Source organism: Colletotrichum abscissum (assembly GCF_030869225.1).
Source record: "Colletotrichum abscissum strain IMI 504890 chromosome Unknown Scaffold_18.1, whole genome shotgun sequence".
NCBI classification, from domain to species: domain Eukaryota; kingdom Fungi; phylum Ascomycota; class Sordariomycetes; order Glomerellales; family Glomerellaceae; genus Colletotrichum; species Colletotrichum abscissum.
The window spans coordinates 669,571-687,648 of NW_026850076.1; the positions used below are offsets into that span (position 1 = coordinate 669,571).

The 18,078-nt window shown below is 56.4% G+C and overlaps 5 protein-coding genes across 5 annotated transcripts; 3 read left to right on the top strand and 2 right to left on the bottom strand.

Annotated features, from left to right (window-relative positions):
- Nucleotides 1-328: 328 nt before the first annotated feature.
- Nucleotides 329-1,455, top strand: CABS01_08222 (Prp18 domain-containing protein; the record flags this gene model as incomplete). Its single annotated transcript, XM_060541584.1, has 2 exons — nt 329-1,066; nt 1,132-1,455. The coding sequence occupies 2 exons, from the start codon at nt 329-331 to the stop codon at nt 1,453-1,455; spliced, it is 1,062 nt and encodes a 353-aa protein (XP_060402388.1).
- Nucleotides 1,456-3,706: 2,251 nt separating this feature from the next.
- CABS01_08223 (26S proteasome subunit RPN7) lies at nt 3,707-5,578 on the bottom strand (the record flags this gene model as incomplete). Its single annotated transcript, XM_060541585.1, has 5 exons — nt 3,707-3,955; nt 4,018-4,779; nt 4,831-5,156; nt 5,293-5,337; nt 5,485-5,578. 5 exons carry the CDS (start codon nt 5,576-5,578, stop codon nt 3,707-3,709), a joined length of 1,476 nt encoding a protein of 491 aa, XP_060402389.1.
- Nucleotides 5,579-10,341: 4,763 nt separating this feature from the next.
- On the top strand, nt 10,342-10,707 carry CABS01_08224 (uncharacterized protein; the record flags this gene model as incomplete). Its single annotated transcript, XM_060541586.1, has 1 exon — nt 10,342-10,707. The coding sequence occupies one exon, from the start codon at nt 10,342-10,344 to the stop codon at nt 10,705-10,707; it is 366 nt and encodes a 121-aa protein (XP_060402390.1).
- Nucleotides 10,708-11,502: 795 nt separating this feature from the next.
- On the bottom strand, nt 11,503-11,676 carry CABS01_08225 (uncharacterized protein; the record flags this gene model as incomplete). The annotated part of the gene is made up of 1 exon (XM_060541587.1): nt 11,503-11,676. The coding sequence occupies one exon, from the start codon at nt 11,674-11,676 to the stop codon at nt 11,503-11,505; it is 174 nt and encodes a 57-aa protein (XP_060402391.1).
- A 2,767-nt stretch (nt 11,677-14,443) lies between these two features.
- On the top strand, nt 14,444-17,553 carry CABS01_08226 (fungal specific transcription factor; the record flags this gene model as incomplete). The annotated part of the gene is made up of 5 exons (XM_060541588.1): nt 14,444-14,765; nt 14,820-15,567; nt 15,614-16,243; nt 16,295-16,679; nt 16,729-17,553. The coding sequence occupies 5 exons, from the start codon at nt 14,444-14,446 to the stop codon at nt 17,551-17,553; spliced, it is 2,910 nt and encodes a 969-aa protein (XP_060402392.1).
- Between the last annotated feature and the right edge of the window lie 525 nt (nt 17,554-18,078).

An 18,078-nucleotide genomic window follows, 5' to 3' on the forward strand; every position in this document is an offset into this window, starting at 1 on the left:
CGGGCGTGCGTCCCTCCCGACTGGAGTCAAGGTCGTAGGCGAGTGAGGCTGTGCAAGTTAAGCGCGATCTTCCAAAGCTTCCATGCATGGATCGTCCACCACACGTAGGGCGCCGTTCCCGAAAACTAAGCTTTTTTTAATTGTCAATCCGGCAACGCTCTATCCGGTTTTCTACCGTTCTCGTTTGACGACATCTCATCGACGTGGAGGCGAGTTCTGCTCTTGAACAACACACGAGGGAAGACTGGTGATACCCACGACCGAACGGACCCACCCGAGACACACGAGACACCGCAGTCAGCTACAGGGACAGCAAATCGACGCCAAAATGGACTTTGCAGCCCTCATGTCCAAGGAGCTGGACAAGTCCAAGAAGCCCACTTCCACAGCAGCAGCCTCCTCCTCCTCATCGAAATACATCAAACGAGCCGACGTCGAAGCGAAGCGCAGGGAAGACTACCTGGCAGAACAAGCCCGCGTCGAGGCCGAGCGGGAAGCCAAGGCCGCCGCGAAACGCAAGCGCGAAGAAGACGACGCGGCAGAGAACAAGATCCGCGAGGAGAAGCGACAAAAGCTCGCCGAGGAATCACGGCTGCGGCGCGAGGAAAAAGAAGCCGAGGAAGAACGCGCGCGGCGGAAGCGGCTGGGGCTGCCCGAGCTCGTCAAGGCCACGGCCGAAGACGACGACGATGCCGCCGTCGAAGAGGGCATGGAGGACATCCCCGACGGACAGCTCGCGGAGAAGCTGCGCGCGCTGGGCGAGCCGGCGACGCTCTTTGGCGAGGGCCACGGCGCGAGGCTGAGGCGGTACAGGCGGCTCACGACGGTGGTGACAAAGGGCCCCATCCCGACGACGCTGCAGCTCGTGGAGGAGAAGGACATGAAGGTGGACGCGGCCGTGCCCAAGGACAAGGAAGGTCGGCGGTGGCTGTTCCGCCAGCTGGCTTCCTACTTCACCATGGTCCTGGCCGAGTACGAAAAGGCAATGGAGGCGGAACGGCGCGACACAACGGCGAGCAAGACGGCGTACAGCGCCATGGTTCAGAGCCGCGAAAACCTCAAGCCGGTATGTTCCCACGCACGCACACACATACGTTCATCAGGCAAGCACAGACTAAACTATCGTGACAGCTCTTCCGCAAGTTCGAAAAGTACGACCTCGACGACGACCTCCTCGCGCCCATTATCGAAATCGTCAAAGCCGCACAGGAACGCCGCTACGTCGACGCGAACGACGGCTACCTCCGCCTCTCCATCGGCAAAGCCGCCTGGCCCATCGGCGTCACCATGGTCGGCATCCACGAGCGCAGCGCCCGCGAGAAGCTGCACGACGGCGAGCGCGGGCACGTCATGGGCGACGAGGTCACGCGCAAGTACCTGCAGAGCATCAAGCGTCTCCTCACCTTTGCGCAGGTCCGCTGGCCGCCCACCGACGTCCGGCAGTTGATGGGATGATTCTTTGCGCATTACTGTGCGCGCGCGCCCGAGGATTACGTGGATTACGAATACATCACGATCGCCGAGTCACTCCGTTTGGTGTCAATTGCGCCCTGCCATCTAGTCCCCCCCCCCCCCCCCCCCCCCCCCCCGCCAGCGGGCTCAGCCGGGCCCGCGCGCGACGAGGGCAGGGAGACGCGGCGAAAAAAAAAAAAAACACAATAACACACCGCCGGGCCCGGCACCACGCTTTGTGTGCCACTTCCCCCCCCCCCCCCACCCCCCCCCCCCCCCCCCCCCCGAGGACGAAGGGTGGCCCCAGATGGACAGACCGAGACGGAGACGACAAGGGGAAAACAAAAAAAAAACTCTTTTCGAGACTCCTGGGCGTGTCCCGGATCGCGAATCCGGATGGAACTCGAACGGTGGTTGAGGGTGGGACAACGGAAACTGGGCAAAGTCGCGTGCCATGCCCCCTTCCCTCTACCCCCCCCTTACTGCTACATCCTCTCCCCTCTCTTCTCGTCACTTCTGGAGCCAAAATCATGCCCATCGTTACTATCTTGCTCATACGTCTCTTTTCCATTTCTAGCGGATGCATTTTACTCCCGGTTCATCGGGAACTAATTCCACCACACGGAGTATACCTCGGAGAGAAAGAGAGAGGGGAGGGGCGCACCAGAAACCGTCTGCAAGGCGAAAGCGAAGCGCGATTATGGGCCATGCTGTCTGTGCCTGGCTCGCCTAGGTGGATGATGGATCCAAAATGATCCATGCATCGTTGACGATGTCGGATATGGGGAGAGGGGGGGGGAGAGAGGACTAGGTAAGGAGGGGGGCTAGAAAGAACCACACCCCCCAGCAACAGAAAGACCAGGGGGGGACGAACTGCTTGAGGGAAAACCTACGAACTGCCTGATGCAGGCTAGGTACGTGAAGGAGCAGCAGCAAAAAAGAGGATAATGCTACTAAAACCCATCATAAAGAAAGAAAAAAGTTGAACCATGAGTTTTTTGATCACACACCCTCCCCTCCCCCCCTCTCCACCCTCCAGGGATTTGGAGCAAGGTCTCCAAAAGGAAACCCTGTCTGATGAAATGCTGGTCTTTTGCGTGAGAGAGAAGCGCCGTGCGGGCCCCTCCACCCCATCTAACCCTGTCACGCTTGACCCTTGGGTCTTGCCCCCCCCCCCCCCCCTTCTCTCTTCCTCGGCTGGAGCCCCATTTTGTAGACTCACCGGCTCTTATTTGCGGTATCCTTTCTTTCTCGGGTGATCATTTGGGTGGACGCACTACCTACTTACTTTTGCCCTGAGGATATGTACCGTAGACGAAAGGAGAGTTATTTCTAGCGAACGGGGGAAAAGTTAAAAAGCCCACAAGATTGGAGCCCAGGTGATCGATCATTGCAGATTCTTTTTTTTAAAAACACCGCAAAAAAGGCTTCTGCTAGTCTGTATCTGTATTCGTACTCTATTATCCTTTGACGAGAGGGGAAAGTGAGTGACCACCTAGCTAGGCGATGAACCGAACTGGCACTGTGCAGAGAAACAACTTTGCCAAGACCCCGAGGCGATATAAAGGGTCGGGTATCGTTCATAAATCCGTCGGCAGGGTAAGCTTAACTTTCTGCGTTAGGCCCGATGAGAACAACTAGCCGTAGGGCACAGTTCGGGCGAAGTGCAATCAGGTGGCTTGCATAAACGATACAGACAAGAGACAGGGTGCATTATTCCCGACCATTCCCAAGCATGACAAGACAAGACGCTTCAATCGACGGAAAACCATATTCTCTTGACACATTTCTATGCCTGCTGCGTAAGCCTCAATCTATCGGCCCCGGGGATCCCGCGATCAACACCGCCGCCTGTTGCTTTAGCCGCTCCACCGTCCCAGCCGCTGCGTGAAGCTCCATGCCCGATCCCAGTGGCTAATGACATGCCTAGCACAAAAGTGCCATGACGTCTGAATGATCCCACGGCACAAGAGACGTGTTGGCAGGCGTACGTATGCTTTTCTTTCGAGATAGCCAATGACCTGTCGCGAGACCGCCCAGTCTGCACCTCTGCATTGGCAGTCTACCACCCGAATATTTTAGGCTTTTGCGACTACGGCGCCAAGGTGGATCACCAAAAGTGCCCCGGTTGTCAGCATTCCAGTTGCATGCTCGCGGCGTGCTGCAGCTCTCGCGTCCGACCCACGGACAAGCACAACCACTCGGCCGGTATCACCGTCACCGCGCGGCCCGTCGCCGCCGCATCGGAGGGCCATCAGCTCATGTTGTCGCCGCCCGCGCCGCCGGCCACCGTCGGTCGGTTGGACTGCTCGAACCAGAGCTCATCGATGCCCTGCGCACCGGCATGGGCATTACCCTTGCGCATGGTCTTGACCTCCATATCTGCCGCAATGATACTCATACGCCGGATCCGCTCCGTAGCGTCCCGCTCGTAGGCATCGATCGTGTCGAGGACCATCCTTTGCAGCATGGCTCGGGGGTTCGGAGACACGGCGACCAACGTCTTGTGGCTCGTGCGTTAGCACACGGTGCGACTTCACACTTTCGGGGGCCGCGGAAACTCACCTTGTCAATTGTGTTGATGCGGGCCTGCAAAACCCCGCCCCGGATCATGGCGACGAGCTCGTCAATGAGCGGCTTGCCGGGTACGGCAAATGCATCCTCGAGGCTGCTCAAGGTGACGCAGGAGAAGGGGATAAAGTACTGCACGATACACTTGCTCCGGATCTGCGAGTAGAGCGTCGGGACGTGCTTCTGGAGGTAAATGTCGAGGAGGTAGTCTGCGCGATACGCCTCTAGGATGGCCAGGCAAGCCGAGTACCGGCCATTCACAAAAAGCGAAATGGCCTTGCGGATGTGAGGTTCCAGTTCCAAAAACGTTCTAAAGTTTTGGTTGTCGAGAACACGAGCCTGGAGCTCTTTCCGGTCCATGGTTGCCAGAGCTAGGAGGCCACCGTACACTGCCACATCGTTGGGGCTCGCGATATTGCTGTAGTCCACTCCCTCTTTGCCGGCATCCGTCTGCAGGAAGCTTTTGGCCGCCTCGTCAAACTTCTCGAGCCCCATGAGGGCGATGCCCTGGACGATCTTGACGTAGGGTTGCAAACCCTTTTCTTCGTCGCCGTTCTGGACACCCGTGATCTTGCTCAGGTTGGCAATGACCATGGGCCATTCCCGACGCTGCAGCGTCACATTGACGAGGTGCTTGCCAACGTCGATGATGTGCTTGGATGTGCTCACGTCTGGGCGCATCCGGCTGTAAGCCTCGCCAGCGCTATTAAGGTCGCCGATGCTTTCAAAGTGACGACCCAGGTCCTCGTTTCCCATCTGGCATCAGTTAGCCCTGGAGCATTTGTGCATGGCAATGTCTCTACATACCCGAATGCTCTCCTTGATCAGGTTCATCTTGTAACCCTTCAACTCGCCCTCGAGGGCGTGAGTTTTGGCATTATTGGCCCTGTCCGTGAGCTCGACCCACGACTGATCGAATGTGGCTTCAGGCTCCAGAGGAGCGGCGACCTGAATCAACTCAACGACATCGCGGTAACGCTGCGTATCTTGACCCTTTTTGGCCTCTGCGACGGCAGCCTTGAGAGCGTCGACACAGAGCGGCACGCATGTCCGGCCGATGAGGAAAAGACGTTCAAAGCGGGTACGGCCTGTGGCAGTGGTGAGAAGCAGTTCCCCCCTGAAGGCGGCGGAGCCTTGGCACGCGGGCAAAAGGGGGCGGAGACGCGGGGAGGCTGAGCGTGTGTGCGGGCAGTGGCACTGCGGCAACGGCAGCAGGGCGCAGTCTACGAGAAACAAGGTTGAGACGGGCTGTGGTAGGAAACATCGTACCTGTGTAGTTCTGGATGTACAGATCTAGATCTAGTTTTGGGGTATCTGGAGAGTGACAGCGGCCGTTAGCAAGGACGCGCGTCTTGGCACTGACTTCCTATTTGAGACAGATCGGATAGGTCCGTTTCGGTGTAGGGAGAGACAGCGAGGTGAGGGAGGTGAGGAGGCTCAGCTTGGATGACGGAGACGCACCTCTGACAATGACACCTCCCTGATCGTCCATCTGGGTGAAGAAGGCGAGCAGGGCGTTGGAGTCGAGGCTGGCGTTTGCGCTAGCGGCAGCCATTCTGGAGATTGCGATATCGTATCAGGCGACTCGAGTTGATGGAGCCGTGCGAGATTTTGGCGGATCTCGAAATAAGTCAGCAGGGGCCAGCAGTGAGTGAATTGAAGAATGTAAGGTGTTAGGCGACACGGCGTACGGGGATGTGTGCCGGGCGGGTGAGAGCGAGGTGCGGTGGCCGATGTCACCGATGGCGGGTTAAAGTTGGCCTAAAAGGTGAATGGTGGAATGCGTGGATTATCGGGAATGAGGGGCTTTCTGGTCTGGTCTGGCCGAGCAGGTCAGGGCAGGGTCGAGGTGTTTGGACTTTGGACTCTGTGCTTTGGAGTCGTTGGGCGGTTCGTTGGACGGACGGGGGCCCAGTGACATTTGGGGGAGAGGGGCCGGTGCATGTTGCAAGGTACCAGGCGGGAAGGGAAGCTCGTGGAAAGTGAAAGGACTCGTGGAACACTCACCGGCTCCTGGAACTTGCCGCTTTCTGTACGTTGGGGCAGTGTGTGACTCGGAGGCCCTGGCCTGGCAGCTGCGCTCTGCACTCTGCAGAGATGAGAGGGATTTAAAAAGCCCAGTCGTATTGTGTCTGTCGCACTAGGCGTATCTGCGTGTGCGGGCTACTCTGAGAGAGAGAGTGTGTGTGGTGGTGAGCAAGGCTGTGGGTGTATGGAGGAGGGAGAGCAACGGTGAGCTCTCTGACAAACAGCAGGACGTCAACGGTACGGAGTAAGGTACGGAGTACCTTAGCAAATGAACTTCGAACTGGAGAAACGGTACGTAGTATGGTGGTGACCTGGTTGTTTTTTGCGGGGTAATCGAGTAAAGAGGTTAGGTACCTTGAGGTAAGGTAGCGACTGCTCACTACCTACTGTGGTACGGTACCCCAGCTCCAGGGCCGGTGCAAGTGCAGTTTGGTCAAATAGCTCGTGTCGAAGTGCCCCATTCAAGTGTGTTCCGGATGCAATGTAAAGGAGCAGGCAGCAGCGACAAAAGTAACAAAATTAGAATATTCCCCAAAAATGACAATGGCGATCGTGCCGACCTGGTGCGCAGATGATTGGTAGATGCCAGCCAGATACGGCAGTCGGTCGATCACTGGGATTAAGGGACAAAGTCTTGGCGATAAACTGTCCGTAAATGGAGCTCTATCCAAGGTATCCGTACTCCGTACATATGTATCTGTACCAAGTACGGAGTATGGGTGGTCCATCAAATTGATCAGGGACTGTGTTCTCTATTCCTTTGCGAATGAAGAGAAGTAAGTGATTGTGACAGGGCCAAGAAGCAGATTGCAGATAGCTGTGAGATTTGCTTTCGAGTCCACCGAGAATAGACACCTTTAGCCTCTCACTCTAACCAAGCATCTCGTTATCTAGACAGTCCACATGGGGAAAGCTAAGGGTAGTCTGTCTCTCATCTTCATATGTATGCCGTATCCGTACCAATTTGCTCATAGAAGCGGCACCCGCACCCTGCGCTCCGTTCGCCCCCCTGGGCCCGCTGGTGCACTGATTCGTTTGATGACCGAGCTTGAAAAGGGTTGATTGATGGAGAGCATATGCTGATGTGCCAGCAGCGCAGCATTGGGATTGGACCAGCTTGTTCGGGATTCCTACATCAGCAAGGGCCAGGGACAGGCCGCCAGCATCGTGGCCGGGACTCGGAGCAGAACCCAAATCGAAACCGCTCAGCAGCCTGCAGACGGGCTGCAAGCAAGGCATACGCCGCATACCATAGGAGGATAGCTACCTACCACATCACACCTGAGCCGCGAGCTAAGGTGGGAGGTGTGCTCGGTAAGGCCAACACCGGTACGTACCCACAGTGCCAGATACAGGGGTCGGTAGTTGGCCGAGGGTCTGTTCCTAGAGGGGACGGGAAACTTGGGACGTTGAGGTGTGTTGTGCTTGCGGCGGGCTTGCTGTAGGCGATGCGCTGCAGGCTGTGGTTTTACACGATCCGTGGCTCCTTGGCCAGCCCATCTTACGTGGACAGGTTCTGTAGTCGCTGGTGCTCGAAATCGATGCCGTTGACCTCGAGTCATCCAAGCTTGGTTTCCGCTCAAGAGATGGGCTTGATCTTGACTGGCCTGCGTTGACGGGCCTCAAATTGCAAATGATCCCTGCATGGCAGTCTCAGATTCAGCTCGAGTCTCCAGTGTATGATTGTATAGGCGACAGCCCTGATTTGACAAAAATGTCTGGCGTCCAAAGGCTATGCCGTCGGGGCAATTCTGGACTCTCTGTTTCTACCGTATAACTGAGAGGGAATAAAAGATGGGGTGCAATGGCCAGGTTCGGGCCCAAGGTTCAAGCTGGGATTAGTAGGGCCGGAGCAAGGTCAGGGTCCTGGAGGAATAGGATTGAGTGTGGAATCGCGTCCTTGAGCGCTCGGCCCTGGGCCTGTCAGGTTATGGATTATGAGCTCGACGGATACCATGGCGGGACGATTGCGAAGAATAGCGAGCAGAAGAAAGAGAGAGAGAGAAAAGGTTAGGTTGAAAGTGTCAGAGCAAAAGTGCCATGTGAGTCGAGAGTCATGAGGGTATCCATAACGAGGCCCAGCGACATTGGACGATTTGGTGGACGTTGGATTGCCCGCGTCTGTGCCAGGAACGCCTGCTCGAGACACTCCATGACTGTGCAGCTTGCAAGCCGCAAGCCGGTCGCCTGGCTCCCAAGAAGTGGGCGCTGTTGCTATTATCGCGTCACTCTTTGGTGGGCCGAGTTGTAACTCGTGAGCACCGAGAAGATGTAGATAGGTATTCGCAGCGTTGCGGTCGGGTCGGGTGGCCCCTGCGCAGGTACTCTGATGTGTGTACCTATCCGTACAAAGTCTCGATAGCTTTTAGCCTGGACTGACTGAGATGACGATTCCGATACATCAGACACGAGACAGGTAAAGGATATGAGCTGGTGACAATGAAGCAGACGGGTCGGACCCCAAATATGAGTGGCTTTCTCTGGCACATTGGTGCTAGCCATACATTGGGACGAGGACGGGGCGGCTGCCCATGGTCTGTGTCTACCTAAGTCTGTGTCTATGTCTGTTGGCACTTAGTAGGTAAGTTTCCCACCATTCTATCCGTAAGGTATTCGTACCTTATTACCATGTGGGATGAGATGAGGTGAGGTAAGGTGAGGTGAAGTGCAGGTGAAGATACGTACCTTGGCGACTTTTGGCGACACCCGACTGGGAAAGTGTAGGTGAGGTGGTTTGCACCGGCTGCCACCTTCTTCCCCGTCTTGTCTCGTCCTGGGAAGTGGCCGGGGGTGTGTTATTGACTGAGGCGAGGTAAGGTAGGAAGGTGTTGTGTGTGGGTGTGCCTTCCCTCTAGTTCCTCGCTCGCACTGTGACTTGTCTGTACAGTGCGCCCCATATTAATCTCGACTTCTTGTCTCCTAGTGGCCAGCACATGCATTGAATGGTCTTTCCTCTCTCTCTCTTTCTTGCACGAAATCTTGCGGAAATAACGAGGACGGGCGAACCGCAAGAGGGCGCGCGCGCGAGGGGAAAGAAACCTAAGGTAACGTGGCCCGTTTCCTTGATTTTTGTCAGGCCAGTGCCAATCCGTTCACTCCTGGGGGCGTGTGTTTGTAAGTTCCATTGGATTGCAAAAGAGAGAGCGAGAGAGGAAAAAAAAAAGGGGGGGGACCCAACCAAGTGACTGCGGTGTCTGCTTGTGGTGAGTCGGCGACCGACCGAGGGCGTCCTGGGCCAGTTTTGCAAGCAAAAAAACCGCGAGAAAAACGCTGGCAATTGGCAGTATCTAGATCTGTTTGATATCCATAAGAGGCTCTCTGATATTCGATGCATGTTGTCAAGACAAGCGCAAGCGCGAAGGGGCGGGGTGGAAGTCTTGGCAAACGAAGGAAATCGAGCGTGCCAAGACTTTTGAGACCCAGGAAGCTCTTGCCTGCTGTCCCGATTCCCTGATGTGCCGCCCCTTCCATGCGCCGTCTGTACCGTCTGTACTCCGTACCTACTGCCCCCCGCTCTTGGGCTGACGCGTTTTGGTGGGAGTGGGAGTGGGCGACCTTTTTTTTTTGTCTTTTTTTTTTTTTTCAGTCTTCGAGCTGGGCACACTGAGCACCTTCCACGCCCGTACCTACCTCACCCGCGGACCACCTCCCTTCCAGCCCGGTCAGCCCAGCGGTGTCGAGGTGTGGAACCGTGAGGTGGTTCCTCTCTCTCCTCCACACCACTCACCATTCACCACCCACCCCCAGTCCAAGCACACCCCAGGGACTCTGCTGGTCTCCCACCATGGACCAAAGTCCACGCCAATCTGAGAGCACCTAACCCGCCAAAAGAGAAAATTTGTCGTCAAAATACACCACAGACACGTCCCCAATGACGGATGCCAAGACTTCAGAACCTCATCGTTCCCTCAGCCCTGGGCCCTGTTCCTCTGTAGGGCGGTCCATTTCGACGACGTCCCGTCCGCCATGTGACGGCAATCCACAAACGAAGCCCTTTTCGAATATTCCATGCGTTTTCCATCCCACCGGTCTGCAGTCACTTCGGCCTTATGGGGAGAGGAGGGGGGGGCCTCAAGCTGGAATGAATCTCGCGATGCCACCAAGTACATACAAGGCGTGCAAAGTACGGAGCTCCCGCAAGAAAAGCCAAGAGTCTCCGGGGGCGCCAGGGAGAGCGAGGGGAGGGGGGAGGGGAATCAACCCCCAAAAATCGCTGGCGATAAACCCTCGGTGTTCCAAGAGGGGCGTGAGCCATGTGCCCACACAAACACAAACCAGACCAGTTGCTTCATGACACTCGTCCAAAGAGCCGTCGGTCAAGACCGTTTACTCGCCTTCGCCGCCATCGTTGTTGTTGTCGTCGTCGTCTCCTCTTGGCCCTTGGCAAGCCCCTCCAACGCTCAAGAGTCCCAGCAACGTCCTCGCTTTCTTTCTGCCGCCCCCTGCTTCGCTTGCACATTACACGCCTCGACGGCGGTGGCCTACGTTGTGTCGTACACACACACACACCCATATCGCGGAATCGCTCTGATCTCTCCACCACCGCGATGCAGACACAAACGAGGCATTGGACCCTCGATCCCGACCTCGGGAAGATTGCGGCGTGCTGTTCGGGTTACGAGTGGGGACCGAGGGAGGGGCACTAGTCGCAGATGAAAAGGCAATCGCAGATTGATACTGTCGTCGAACCATCAGAGGACATGACTGGACCACTTGCCCAAAATGACTGAGCTCCGTAACCATACCTACCGCCGCCATTCTCATGCGATGGTATGGGATGGACTAAAGGCTGAAAGGCTCGCGGGTGACGGGGCGGCGGGCTCGTTAGCAGATCCACGGACGGTTTGAGCCAGCAGGCTTTGCCCCGACATGTTGGAAACCGAACCTGCGTGCCAGCGCCTGCTTGGAAGCGTCCTCCGCCAACTCGCGGGACCGACTGTTTCGATGAGCCTTAGCACTGACAAACTCCCAGGTGTAGGGGTTGGCGGTTGTTGACAACTCGGGCTCTCAAGCTTCTTTTTTCCCTTCCCTTTGCGCGCTGGATTGATCATTGGACTGGACTAGATGCAGCTATGTCCGCAGTGCATAAGGGGGGTCCTCCCCGTCGAAGCTCAAACTGGGGTCTCCTGGGAAGCGCCTCCGAACCAATAGCATCCCGCGTGTTCCGTCAACTGAGAACCCGGGCCTGGCGTGTGAGTTCAATAAGTCAGCGTTGACTGAGATGAGAGCCTGACTTTAATTTCACCCCCGTTCCAGCTACTGACCCTCGTGGGAGGGGAGGGAAAGAAGACAGGCAATTGAAGTGGTCTACCGAGTATTGACTGGCAAGGCAAGACAAAGCGCCCTTGTCTATTGAAACCTCCACGTCTTCAAGCAGCTACGAAGACTTGGCCTACGCTGTCGGGTCACAACGGGCACGACGGCCACGTACCGGCGGCAGGTGGTGGACCGTCAGACTTGGAGGCTGGAAGCGATGGATCTACCGGACGAGGCCGGGCGGGATGATTCATTCCGTGGCGGTCTGCAATTGCGGTACGGGACCGAATGGCACGGAAATTCAAGCCAACGGTTGGTCTTGGGCAAGATTTTGAAGACAACGAAAATACACAAAGGGTAAAAAGGCATACGTACCCCCGGTTCCACCCTGCATCCAAACGCATGCACGAACGCCGCTGGCGCCGCATAGGTTTTTTTTTTTTTTTTTTTTTTTTTACCTTCTCTCTCTGCAAAGTATTCCATCCCCCCTCTTCAAAATACCAAGATTCCAACACCAACTACGCAAAGCATGCATGGCCTTGCGAGTTGCAACTGACTGACATATAGATTCTATGCAGTAGCACCATCGGTTCGACCAAGTGGAAACTGGCCCATTCTCACGTCCCTCTCATCGGTTCCAGACGCATCTCCATTTGAGCAAAAAACTGGGCTGCATTCCTTTCCCGAAGGAACTCCGCCCTTTTCCCTTTTCAATTCCTTTTTTGAGCAAATCAACCGGGGCCGGGTAGGGACTCGACTCGCTCGCTCGCCCCGTACACGCAGTACTATCACTCTGTTCCTATCTACCGCACATATTCTGATTACTCGCCGACTGGAGACAGTTGCGCGTGCTCGGTGCTCACATAGTGGTCTTCGCGCGCGGTATCCGTACAGACCATAGAATATCCTCAGAGATATGTCGCCATCATCAATGACATGCTTTGCCCACCGCAACCCTCTATTCACAACACAATCAGAAGCCCAGCACCTAGTCCCGTTCGGAGTCTCTTGCAAAAGAACCCTTCCCATTCTGATTACAGATGGCACGCACCGGATACCACATACTAGTGGCCCGGCGTCTTTTAACTCAAGATTGCCTAGCCTGAGTTGCTTAAGATAGAAGCCCCAGCGAACTCGGATCTCGTCATTGGGCTGTCCACTAGAACGGGCGCTTTTAACACGGGAACAAGCGTGGCCCTTGGAACGCGGCGCTCAAGTCACCACCAATCCCGACAGAAGCGAGAGCCGAGAATCGAGACTGGGAGTTAGTTACTGCCCAGTTGTTCAGACCATTGATTTTCACTGCCTCGACTGCCCGTTGAATGAGCAAGTGCTACCTATCAGGACAGGATGCCCTCCTGAAGAGGCCAAAGTCAAAATGTCGCTGTCGCTGTCGCATGCAGGCAAGGCAGCCGCCAATCTCACAACCCTGAGCTCTTCTTCGTCCGTTTTTGTTTCGTCTTGGCTTTCCGCACATTTGCTGCAGCATCCTCGTTCCTCCCACTCCTCCCAGCGGAAAGGTACATGCGGACGAAGAGCAACCACAGCACCTCTTACACGCTCTGTCGTCCAAGGTATCCGTAGTCAACTACTCATATCCTAATTGCGTACTAAGGTGGGTAGATAGGCAATGGATTCCATTCAGTAGAAGGCACCTTCCGCGGAGTTGCTCTACCCATTACAGCAACTCTCACTGCCTGTCACAGATGGTAGACCCAAGAATGACTGCCGTCCATCTTCTGCCATCATACTGTACCTCCCATGATCCATCTCCCCTGCCAATACGCCCCCCCCCTCCCGGTCCCCCGTCGGCGGGCCCTTTCTTGGTGCAGTTCTCAGTCTCTCCAAGTCTTGTCCCTCTGATGCTTCCGCCCACCCCCCCAAGGGTACCAAGCCATCCCAAGCCATGCTGTTGCGAACTTTGTGTTGTTGCTGCTGCTGCTGCAGTTGTGCTGCTCTCTCGCTCTCTCTCTCTTGTTGTTCTGCTCGCCTTACCTTAATCCATCTTGGCTTATTGGCCTGCCTACTTGGTTTGCCTTATGATCGCCCCTGTTCATCGTCCATGTACGGAGTACTTCCCACGGATAGTGTACATGCCTCTCTCTTGAGTCTTCCTTTCCCCCTCCTCTTCCCCCCTCGGCCTCCACCACCACCACCTCATCCTCGTACCGATTCCTATCGCCTTTTCGTCTTAGCTTCCCCATCCCCCTTTGCGACGGTTTCGTATTGTCTCCGTTCCCTCTCTTGTTGACCCTATCCGCGACTTCACTTGGGTGACCTAGAGACACCCCCTCCTCTACCATGAAGAAGAAGAAGAAGAAGCACCATCAACCATCCACCATCCACCACCCATCCACCACCCATCCACCACCATCGTCACAACCAGGGGCCTACCCGCCTGCCCGCCAGATCGTGGCCCACGTCCTGCGTCCTGCCCCGTGTGTGGAATACGTATCTTTCGACCGCGCTACTGGGACTTGGGACTGCGGGACTACCTTACACCGTGCGGGACCATATTCTCCATACCCTCGAGTCGTGTACTCTGCTGTCTCAACCAACCCCGGCCGAGACGCTACCTACCCGCTACGTAATCCATCCTATTCCTCGCGCTCAGCTTTCCGCGCGACTTACACACCTGCCCTGGCCTCTCACACACCTTCTTCCTCTTTCTCTGTCTGCGGCCCTGCACCGCTGCTGCACCGCTGCTTCGTACCGCACCCTGCTCGGCCTTAAACAAGGGCCCTTCCACCCCCCCAGCTGCGGCCTGCCCAGACGAGCCCAGCAAAGAGGCAAAAGATCCCCCGGCTCCTCTCTGGTCTTCCCGTTTTTGTTTAAACTTATCTTCCTTCCATCCCCCGCGAAGTCTTGGCACACGTTTCGTTCTTCTCATGTTCAAGACTTGATCAGTCCGAAAGCCGTTCCTAGCGATTGGGTTGGCTTATCGGACCACGACCCTTGTACTATCAAATATGCAAAGAGCTCGTCCTCCATAACTGCACTTACACCGAGAACCGGGTGCTCACCACCACCACCACCACAACCAACACCAACATCTACCTTACAGCAACTATTGTCAGCTTCCTGAAGCTTACCCCAGGACAGCTCCAACGGGCGACCTGTTTTGTCGACTGCCAAAATGAGCCCTCCATCTCAGCCTGCCAAGGCCGCAACCAAAAACAACAGCAACAACTCACCTCCAGACTCCCACGCTTCTGGCAACATGTCAGACAACGAGTCCGCAGCCCCTTCTGCCAATGGCTGGCCAGTCAAGGAGCCGCCTTCTCCAAGTGGAAGTGCCCATTCTGGCTCAGACATGGACGAAAAGCCCGGCGAAGCTGGATCCAACGCCCCTGTGCAGAAGCGTCGCCGTGTCACCAGAGCCTGCGACGAGTGCAGGCGCAAGAAAATCAAGTGCGATGGCAAGCAGCCTTGCACCCATTGCTCAGTCTATAGCTACGGTGAGCCTCCTTCCTCGATGCTGTTGTCTCGGTGCAAAAGACTGATTTCCGCAGAATGCACTTATGACAAGCCCTCCAATCGGCGGAGGAACCCTGCGCCCCAGTACATTGAGGCGTTGGAGAGCCGCCTGCAGCGCGCAGAGACTCTTTTGCGCAAGTTTATTCCAGACGTCGACTTGGCTGATCCGACGCTGGATCCGGCCGTCCAGCAAGAGTTCCGCAACAGAGAGCACAGCAGGATCCAGAGTGCCAAGCTCAGGCACGACCCCTTTGTAGCTCCCGAGAAGGAGGATCCCCAGCTTCTGTCCATGATCGAGTCCATTGGCCAGCTGGACCTCGACGACAAGGGCGGCTGGGACTTTCACGGCGTCTCGTCCGGTGCCGTCTTCTTGCGACGCATGAAGGAGCACTTTCGAGGCATGATGGGCCCCGTCACAAAGGTGCCCTTCCTCCCACGGCCAGACAGACCCGCCGGCCTCATCAACCTGGACTCGCCAGCATCCGCAGCCAGCTCCCCGTTCGACTCGACAATGTCCACCGCTCCGGAGCTCCCCCCGAAAGACGTGGCCAAGAGCCTCTGCTACCTGTCGCTCAACTGCGCGACGTGTCTGATCCGCATCGTCCACGTACCGACCTTTTACCAAATGTTTGACCGAATCTACGAGAAGCCATACGACGACTACACCAAGGAAGAACACAAGTTCCTGGGCCTCCTTTACGCCGTCATGGCCTTGGGCTGCATGTACAGAAACCTGGACGAGAATGCGCCCCCCGTGGCCTACAAGGAGTCCGTCGACGAAGGGTATGAACCCCGGAAGCCTGTCCCGGACCGTACTAACATGCCGCAGAATGAAGTATTACGATACCGCGAGGCGCATCTTGCAGGACATTACAGAGTGCCGAGACCTGACCTCGCTGCAAGCCCTGCTCTTTATGATTCTTTTTCTGCAAGCCACCTCGAACCTGAGCGGCTGCTACGCGTTTGTTGGAATCGCCCTTCGGTCGGCCCTGCGCATAGGTCTGCACAGGTACTTGAAGCACGAGAAGATTTCCATCATTGAGCAGGAGGTGCGGAAGCGAGTATTCTGGGTTATTCGGCAAATGGATATCTACGTCTCGGCCATGCTCGGGTTCCCGCTGATGCTCAACGCCGACGACATTGACCAGCCGTACCCCAGCGAGATTGACGACGAGTACATAACAAACGACGGCATCCTGACGCCACCGCCGGGCACCTTCTCCTTTTTTGAGGCTTTCAACGCCCACACCCGCCTGATGGAAATCTTGGCCAAGATCCTCAAGTTTGTCTACCCCTTGAAGGGGCTCGGCCAGAGTGTAATGAAGGGCGACAAGCCGGGAGCGACGTACCTCATCAGCTACGCCAACATTAAGAGGATCGAGGCCGAGTTGCAAGAGTGGTACGAGGTCCTGCCTGCGCAGTGGAGGCCGAGACCAGACGGCCCCGTGGAGGTTATTCGGTGCGTTTCTTGACACCACATTATAGTTGATCCAGGCTAACATATGTCTAGGGTGCGCCATTTGCTGCGGTTTGCCTACGCACACGTCCAACTGGTCCTCTACCGCCCGTTTCTGCACTACGTCTCCCCTCGCCTCAGTATGGGCAAGAACATTGACGAGCTCTCGTACGCCTGCGCCGCAGCCTGCATCAGCGTGTCGCGCAACATTGTGCACATTGGCATTGAGATCCGCAAGCAAAACGTGCTGGCCGGTCCGTACTGGTTTATGCTGTTTACCGAATTCTTTGCCATCCTCTCCCTCGTCTTTTACTCGATTGAGAACCCGGAAAAGATTGGATCGGCAGAGGTATTGGAAGATGCCATTGCAGGCAGAGACATGGTCTCAAAGCTGCAATCCAAGAGCCAGGCGGCCGACAGGGTCACAGAGGCCCTCAACGTAAGTCTCTCTTCAAGGTCCTAGCTGGCGAGTATACTAACTGGGGTAGGTTTTGTTTGAACAACTGCCGGAGAGACTCCAAGAGGCCAAGACCCGGCCAATCCCTACCAAGAAGCGTTCGGCACCTGGGCCAAAGGCCAGCTCGATGCCGGTTCACGGGCACCCGGCCCTGCAGCCGGGCATGGGTCAGCGCCGCTCCGAGGAACTGAGCCGACCATCGAGCGTGGTGATGGCGCACGGAAGGATGGCGCAGGTACCGCTTCGTGCGTCTTTTGACGGCGTGCCCATCTCCGAGGCAGGATACCAGGACCCGTCCCTGGCGAGCAACATCCAGGACCTCCTCGGGATGGACATGTCGTCACGGGCGACGCCGGATTCGGTGAGCACGTCGGCCAGCTCAACGCAGCGCCCGCCACAAGGATTCCCGCCGCCGCACAACATGAACCATATCAGCAAACTCGACTCGCTCATGTTCCCGTCAGAGGATCCGTTTGCCTACCCCAACCAACCGATGATGGAACTGGGATACCAGAAGCCCGGGACGAACAACGTCAGCGGCCCGCAGGAGACGTTCATGATGCCCGGCGCATTCGACGACATTGACACCCAGCTCCTCGGCCAGTCTCCCGCGTACTATCTGCAAGGACAGAGCCAGCAGCAGCAACATTCACACCACCAGTCTAGCTACGACCTATCGAGCATGTACCAGCAGCACTCGGGCTACTCTGGCATGCCGGACGCGGCTCGGATCGAACAGGCACGACGAGCGCACATGCAGCAGCGGCCCGCGGAGCTCGAGAGAATGCTCGCAGAGACTGGCTACCAAAGCAACTGGGCAGGCATGCTCGGCAGGAACGGATATCAGGGCCTATAGGCAACCATTTCGCTTCTAGTGATACCCAGCATTTATTTGGAGCCCTGCTAGTTCAGGGTGCGATCTATTTTGGGCGGGGACTTTTTACACAGAGAGAGAGGATTTTTGAACCAGAGGGAAAAGGAGACACACGGCCGTATCGATCTAGGCGTTCCGGTCATACTTGATATGGATTTGATCAAGTTTGCATGGCATCATCACCAAGGGATGTCTGGATTGGTGAAGAGGCTCACACGAGCCTGGATTTTGGGATTCAGGGTGGTCAAAGAGACGGCCCCCGAGGCATACACGCAGGAGAGCGTGTAGGCACACTCACACAGCAGTTGTATGTAGTTGTCATTACAGCTAGCATACGTTACAATGGGACATGGAATTACCAAGACGGGGTTGCAGATGTGGTGACAATGTGTGGGGTACGGGATAAACGAGTGACAAAAGTGCGACACACGCCCCCAAGCCCAGGGACGGAACAACCAACCCACTTGCGACACAAACGGCCCCCGAGGGGGGCGAGGGTAAGGGTGC